Source organism: Apaloderma vittatum, unplaced genomic scaffold (assembly GCF_000703405.1).
Source record: "Apaloderma vittatum isolate BGI_N311 unplaced genomic scaffold, ASM70340v1 scaffold20574, whole genome shotgun sequence".
NCBI classification, from domain to species: domain Eukaryota; kingdom Metazoa; phylum Chordata; class Aves; order Trogoniformes; family Trogonidae; genus Apaloderma; species Apaloderma vittatum.
The window spans coordinates 104,206-112,482 of NW_009712382.1; the positions used below are offsets into that span (position 1 = coordinate 104,206).

Here is an 8,277-nt window from a genome sequence, read left to right on the forward strand (position 1 = left end):
GAAGTGGAAGAACTAGACAACCACCCATTTTTAATTTCTAATGTAGATTTGATTTGGAAGCAGAAATCAGATGGGAGCCCTACGGGAATTTTGTCAGCATTGCCAAATTAAGCCTTCCTGGGCAGATCTAGAAACATCCAGGACTGTCCAGACTTGGGGAAGGTGCCTTGTTTGGGTTTTAGTTGAGACTTTCCACACTGGGTTATTTCCTCCACCACACAGGTTTTGACAGTGAAGGGAGTGGAGCAGGTACCTGGCAGCAGCTACAGGCCACAGCTTTCAGGTTTCACCAGCGGGCATTTGGCAGGTTGGGAGCCTATTTAATGAGCTTTAAACGTGGCTGGTTTTCAGAAGAAGCTATGCTCTCAGTCTTCTGAAAGTCATCTATGGCATTTTCTTTGACAGCCAAGAATCAGTGTTTATTTTAAAACACAAACTAAAAGTAAACAACCAAACTTGCCTCCTTTTTTTTTTTCCATGAGAGAGGAGACTCAGTAGGAAAAGGCTCCAGTAAAGGACTGTGACAATCATGTGGAAGGAGAAATAGCACTTTACTGAGAAGCACATACTTTGTTGATATAGTCCTTTCCCCTAGAAGAGGTATCCCTGAATGGATTTTCTATACATTTATCTGTTCCATGCTCCAGTCTGACAAATACTTGTATGAGCAAATTTCACCCTGTAAATGTTTAGCCTGCTGTTTGAGGTAGGGGATTCATTATTTTTACAATGTGACAGATTGCCTAAGTAAGATAGTCTCCAGAACAGACCATCCACCAACTCATAAACCTCTAGAAAACCCTATATATAGCCCTACATAAACCTACATGGCAAACAATCGAACATATGCCCACAGTTTGTCTGCTTGTATGAAGTGCTCACAAAATCATTCTTTTCCTAATAATATACAAAGTGTTTGTCAATTTAATAAACACATTAGGCCCTAAATGAACAACGTTTCTTTACATCAGATAAAAAATGTATGCCTTTATGCTTCAAATATCTATGGAGCTGTAGCCACTAGACCAACAGAGGAGGATGGAGAATTCTTTGTCTCTTCTTGCCCACCAATATTTTACCTGTAATAAAATTCAACCAAGCCCCAGCCTTGTGTTAAGCCATTCAGTTGAAAATCAGCAACACACTCATGGAAAACACCACTTCCAGTCAGGCCATTATACACCATGGGGCAAGCCTGCTTATCCAGCATTGCAGAAACATCAAAGTACTTGCCACCTTTGACAAGAGCAGAAAGGGAAGAATTACTCCAACATTCAGTAGCATTTTATCTCAGAATATCCCAAGATTTACTATTTTTGCATATGGTTTCTTCTAAAGAGCAATAGTTTTCCTGTCTGCTTTGTAAATTAATACCTTCGACCAAGCCGTAGTTCCAGAACAGCTGAATCTACCTCATAACATACACTTTGACACGCAAAATAGTGAAGATCACGTCATTTATCAACAGCCACCACAAACAGAAACCGTATCTCTCCCTCTGATCCAGCTGCCCTGATCCTGCAGGGGACGCACACCGGTTCACCGATGGCACACTACACATATGTCTTAAACACAAAAGTAAACTTCTCAGGGTGCAAGATGATGCATTTAGCTTTTAAAATTGCTCCAAGGATTACATGGAATTTCACTGGTTGGTCTTTCCTCCTCTAAATTAACTGCCTGCCAAAAAGCTGAAGGCACATATAGCTGGGCTACATTTAGCTCACCGGCAGTAAAACTGACTCCATATTTTTCCTTGATAACACCATCATCAGCCAGCTCAGCCAGCGAGGCGTTGGACCACTCAATGCCAGCCTTCCTCCCATCGGGGAAAAAGACATAACCTACAGTGAGGCTGACGGGGAAAGAAATGCAGAAGATTTTAAGTTCAGCTGAAACTCAAAGGGACCAGCATGTTAGCCTTCCAGAGGAGCTCAACACTGAGCATGGCCTTCATCCCTAGAAAGCAGCTGGAATAAATAAAAATGGTTATATTGTGGGATATTGCAAATGCTGAGAGGGGTGAGCTACACATGCAGGAGAGATGAGACTTGCAGGATGGGTTGTGGTGGGCTGGTGGGACAGGCAGGTCACTCAGTCCCACTTGGTCCAAAGGCCACGAACACGGATCTTTAAGCTTCTGGATGCAGAAAGCACCAGGCAGCGTTGCAGGGCTCCCTGCTTAACGTCCCTCTACAGAAAGACACACCTTCTTAAACAGCTAGAAGTACTCAGTTGGTACCTCTAAATCATCTAGACAGTAAGGCAGGCAGCTGCCTCAGCCAAACAATAATTGAACGGGAAGGAAGCCATTGAAGGTAAAAGCTGTCCGCATGACTAAATGCAAATGGAAAATTGGGTGGAGGGAATGGGGAGCAAGAGGGCGTGAATGGAAATCGGGCTGTACAGGTTCAGGGCAAGAACGTGCATATAAAAGTCCTGCAGAGCAACTTCTGCCACCTTTAAGGTGCTTGGGTTTGGCGGCATAAAATTCACTGGTTACTTACTTTTTTGTTGTAGCTGGCATATTGATAACTGTTAAATGAGCTGTAGTCCCATCCTGTAAGAGAGCGATAAAGAAAAAGCAGTCTAGTTTGTGCAGACTCATTTCTGTGGTTTCTGTGGGTTGACCAAGAAGACAGTGGGTATAAGTCAGGTTATGCAGCATGCTATGACCTCATACTTTCAAATCTTCTCAATACCTCTTCCATGAAAATCTGGCTGCAAATGAGAGTCCAAGAATATAAACAATAAGGACAAATTAAGGACATTAAGGATGACAGAAAGTCCACAGCAAGTGGACATAAGAGGGAGAAGCGAACAATACATGCAGAGATGTCAGCTAGCCCTATTTAAATCTAAATAAAAGTTGGCCCTGCTCTGACATCTCTTCTAACCTATGTTATTCTACGCCTGAGAGAAACACACAGGAAAAATGTTAAATAACAAAAAACTGGAATCTCGTGTTTTATTAATTTTTCTTCCATTCTTGAATCTGAATCCCTTCATGTGCGACTCAGGCTGCTCTGAGGCAAATATAAGCCTACGCTGTGTTTTGATATATGTACAGATACTCGGGGTATGAGGACTCCAAACTTCTATTAGCAATAAACTTTAATTCCTTCTAGTCAGATGGCTTTTAATTAGAGGGGAAGAGCAGCAGTCATTTTGAGTCCTGAATAACGATGAAGAAAAGGGAGAGGTTACTACCCTATTATATGCATTACAGTGTGAAAGCACAGCCTTATTAAAAGGTACAACAGGCACATGTCAAATCACAGCAGCTACTGCATCCACACAGGTGGGATTTTCCAAGGTGCATTTTCATGCTGGGTGGGAAAAGAACTTTTATTCTGAATTCAGTCCTAACTGCTGTAATTCTGCCTATAATAGAGAGCTTAGATATCTTCACGCCTGTGTTGGCAAAGGAAATGCCTTTTCAGGAGCATCTGTTCACGTTGCACGCCAACTTCCAAGGCCAGCGTTGGGCATTTCTCCAGGCTGTGTGCTCCCAGCAGCCACAGCGCTGACTCTCCTCCAGCACAGCCACAGCAGCAAGCAAAGAATTAGAGCTCAGCACAGGCAGAAACATTTGCTGACTGCTGTCACGAAGGTTTAGGGTGCCTTCAAACACCTCAGGCTCTCAATTAGTGTGAATCGGCACTGCATCGACTCCAATGAGCGCTGGGTGTTTGCGGCAGCTGAGAATCCGTCCTGTGAAGCTGCCTATGTAGTTTTTCTCAAAAAAGACAAAACAAAAGGTTTCAAGTTCCCAAAATAACTTTTGGTTCAATCAGCGTAGCAAAATCTCAGTTTACACACACAGCTCTGCTTTTGAGAGCTGCTGCCAATGCTGATATATGCTAATGACGGCATCAGTTAGCACAGCCCAATGCCTTATTTCTGGTTATTTAAATATGACTTTCAAGCTCAGAAACACCAGCTTGAGTTCCATGGTTATGTAGCACATTGTCATGTTAATACCTACTTCAAAGCGTGCCAAAATCATGACGTAACGGTAAATCTCAGACCAGTCCCGGATACCTGCAGAGAAGAACAAAATCACCCAATCTAAAGATCACCATTGCTGGAATACTGGAACTAATAGTGCCTGACTCAGTATTAACTTTAGATAAAGAAATATGCAGTAATTGATAACATGCTAAGCATATGCACGTCCACAAACCAGTAATGGGATTTCCTGTGAAATGGCTTTTAACTTCATGTCATGAAACTGGTTATTTTTTAAAGACAGTTTTAGTCCCACTGTCCTGCCAGTACCAGCTATAGTGAAGGTAGCCAAGTGAGTGAGTCGGTTGTGGTGCCGTTACCGTAAGAGTGGCTCCGAACGCCTTTGAGGGAAAGTTCCCTTTTCTCGTGATTTTTTATTTCAATTTCTCCAACAGACTGGCCCCACTGCTCATGTCGGAAATGTTGTTCCCTTTGCCTGGGAGAAAGAGAAGAGTGAATTGAAAGGCAAAATCAAGGTGTCCCCAATGCCAATCTGATAGACTTTAATCTCAAAACAAATGAGAGATTTCAGAGCATCTGGATCATGGCTGTGCCAGATTTTTACACATTAGCAACCACTTTTACATTTCTCAGTTATTGCTATACCATTTCTATGAGACACCTGAGGATGAAACAGCAACAAGTTCCTACCATGATAGACTACAAAAATGCCATTTGTTTGAGAAAAAATCCCGTGTTACTGAACAATTGCCACTTAGAAGTCAGCAGGTGTCACCAAAGCCAACAGGCTATCAGTATACCTATTTTCTGTTTGAATTTAAGCAACATGCTATTGATACTTATATTTTCTTCCCATATTTTTAGCTCTCTCAAGTTTGTGTAGTACTTCAAACATCAGCTTTAGCACTCCTTTCACACAATTATATTTGATCCTTTGCTTAGATATACTTGACTTTGGCAGTGGCCTAAATCAGGTTGCCAGCAGTGAAAAAAAGATAGAATAAGAAATATTCCTAATGCTCAAGGTTTTACAGACCAAAACTGTGGACATGTCCCTCCACCCACACATTAGGAAGACGCACAGGATCCTCCTTAGAAGTTGGCAGGTCTGGTAATGAAACTGGGAGATACTTGACAGAAGCCATGTCCTTTATTAGCTCACTTCAAATTAAATCCACCTTCTAAAATCACCTGAACCAATCCAAGCCAGACTCTGAAGAGATCTGTAGAAAAAATACTATTAATCTTAGAAGAAATTAATCTTGCCTCTTACTTTCTGACCCTCTGGAAGAACTCGATGGTCCACGGTTCCTGGGCAAAGGCACGTACAAATGTGCTGGGGTGACTGTCAACACTAAAGTTAAAGACTTCTGTGAAGTTCTCCCAACTATGAAAAGGAGGGGGGAAATAAAAGACATTATTAGATTTCAGGTCATAATAGACCAAGTTGTGCACGAGCTACTCTGATAGTGGTGATCTTGGTATTTTGTCATTATTGGAAAATTCTGATTTTTATCATTTTAAATACATGACTATTTTTCAAGGAAGCAAACAAAATGAAACTGAGAAGAGCAACAACAGCCTGAAAGGGTCAACAGATTACCTGGGAAGGGAGGCTGGCAGGGCAGAGCCACAAGCTTTCTCTCACACAGTCTGTTCCAGGTACAAACACAGTATTACTCCAGAAATGCTGGGCTACTTTGACAGCAAGTCATTTCTTATCAGACAAATAAAGCTCATGAACAGGAAAAGAAAGCAGAGGCAAGGGCTTCATTTGGTACTTTGTGCACACGAGCTTTGAAAGCAGTAACCAAACCTCTAACCATGAACTCACTAGGCATCCCAAAGCAAATGCAAAACGCTCTTACTGGAAAGAGAATTTAACTGGAATAAGTTCGCCTTCCTCTTCGCTCCACTGCTGTCGGTAGGGCCCCTTTCTGTAAGGAAAAGCGCTGTAATTTTATATTACTCATAAAGAGCAAAATAGTTCCTACACCTTTGGAAATGAATGCAGTAGAGGACACTGCAGAAGAACGATTCTGTTGTGCGCTAAGGTAGAATAGTAACGCTATAGATTGTATTTTCATTCCATAAAAATCAACGTGTGTTACTGTTACCAAATAGCTTTTGGTTCAAGTCAGTTAAATATATTTCCAGATAGTGTTCAAAAAGTCTTGGTCTTAAGTGTAGGTAAACAGAACTATAGAATGCTGCAATACCTCAGCAATCCGTCAAAGCTTATCTTCCAGCGTGCTTGGGGCTCTAAGTATTCAATAGTGAGGCCTCCTCCACTCCAAATCTCTTCAGATTCATCATTCACCATCATGTTTGGATGCTGTGGGTGCTAGAAAGACATTTCAGGAAAACCTTTGCTTAAATCAATCGTGAGGATGCAACACGAGTGAATTCCTGCTCTGGCAGTTCTCTGTAAGAGATTTTTCATTTGGTTGAATTGGCTTTCCAGTTCTGCTTGCTTTCTGGTAATCAGACTGTTAGAGAGGAAAAACTGTGCCTTAAAACACCTGAGTTATAAGATAACACACTCTAGTTTCAGACAATACAACTGAATTACTTGCATGAAGAGAGGTGACTAAGAATGCTCAGCTCCTTACACTAGTGACTCTGTTAAGCTTATAGCCAAGCTGATATAGAATCTAGGGGGTAAAATTATTTTTAGAGTGAATTTGATGAAACTCTAAACTGATTTAAATTTCCAGCACATGCAAGCTCCCAGAACTCTTCAGGTGCTCTTTGAAAAACATATCGTTTCCTAAAGGTGCCACCTTTCTAGAAAAGATTTTATGCCTGTTGCTGTACAGAAGTATTTTAGGAGGTCCTGAACTTGGCACAGGATTGTTATACTAAATATTACTAGAAAACAAAACAATGCACATCTATCTTCCCTCTTTTTATTTTCTGCAAATGGGATGTCTCCTGCTTTTTCTGGTCACGGCTACTCAGCAAAACAAATTTGTGAACACAAAGATAGTTGCATGAAAAGGGATTTAGGCCAGATCTTCCTTCCTTCTTTACTATGTAGTCAGCTATTAACAAAACAGAAAATCCGCAGGCAAAATGTATGAATAGTAGTTTTCCTTTTAGCAAGGATGAAGTGAATGTACATGTAAGCCCCTAAAAGCTTTTCCTTCTCTTTTAAGATGAAATTCCACAACAGTTTTTACAGCATTCACTTGTTAAAAAAGGGGAAAAAAACAACCCTAGCCATACAACGTAACTTACTAACTCTGCGCTGCACAATGTCAGAAAGACTGAATGCTCAAATTGTTCCTGGGAGATTTACCAAGACATTTTTTACAAAATATGCTATACTTTGTGCACATTATGGGAAAAAGGGTCAGATATGTACTCAAAAAAATAGACATCACCAGTAATCTGGCCAATTCTACCACTCTCTTCAGATGAAGCACTGATGTCTTACTGTCAGGATGTCGATGTAGTAAAGATGCAGAGAACGTGCATTTTACTTGGGATCCTAACATGGGTTCAAGGTAAGAATTAAAGAGTGCTCCTGAACGTCATCCCACATCCACCACTTACTTCAAACTCTCCTATTCCATCCACTTTCAGGAAGAGCCACATCTCACAGATTCCACCAGGACGTTTCGCAAGACGAGTGATAACAAAGGTCTTGTTGGTCTCTGCAAAGCCGGTGAAGTAAACCGAATCGAGCGCCTGGGGAAAGGGAAACAAATCTCAGCTACAGCTGGAGGCAGGAAAAGAGGGGCAGAAGGTGAGTAATTCTTTGTTTTACGTAGGCTTCTTGTTGGGAACCAAGTTTCACTTTCACTTTTTATATTTAATAGCAGGCACCTCTGCAAACAGCCAGAGATTTGCTCGCAGCCGCAAAGCCTCTTTCATAAGAACCGACAATCTGCACTCAGAAAATGACTGAGATCCACAACATTTATTTAGTCTGGTGCACATCACCCACTGGCACAAAAGCTTTCTCCCTTTCCTGTTGGCCCATTTCCTCATCAGGGCAGACACAGAAAGCAGAGAGGGAGCAGATGAGAAGCAGTTTTAAAGAGGGACCATAATTATTCCACGATAGCCAGGGACAAGGTGCAATATTCTCTTGAATTAAGGTGATTATTTTGCAACAAGAAGTTCCCTTGACTAAAATCCTTATGAAATGTATCCTCAAACAGAGCATCTGTGAGGATGAAATTGAGCTACAATCATGCTGTTTCCCCATCTCGCTTCAAATTGTATGTAGGAAAACTTATGCTTAGCGGAAAAATAGAACTAAAAAGGAAAAAGGAACAGAATAAAAGTAAATCATAG

The 8,277-nt window shown here is 41.3% G+C and overlaps 1 protein-coding gene across 1 annotated transcript; it reads right to left on the minus strand.

Moving 5' to 3' along the window:
- Positions 1–1,079: 1,079 nt before the first annotated feature.
- Positions 1,080–7,665, minus strand: LOC104269900 (the record flags this gene model as incomplete). Its single annotated transcript, XM_009867968.1, has 9 exons — positions 1,080–1,236; positions 1,728–1,855; positions 2,508–2,560; positions 3,989–4,044; positions 4,332–4,447; positions 5,246–5,359; positions 5,841–5,909; positions 6,192–6,316; positions 7,531–7,665. Coding segments are annotated over 9 exons (953 nt in total), but the record flags the coding sequence as incomplete, so codon positions are not given.
- Positions 7,666–8,277: the final 612 nt, after the last annotated feature.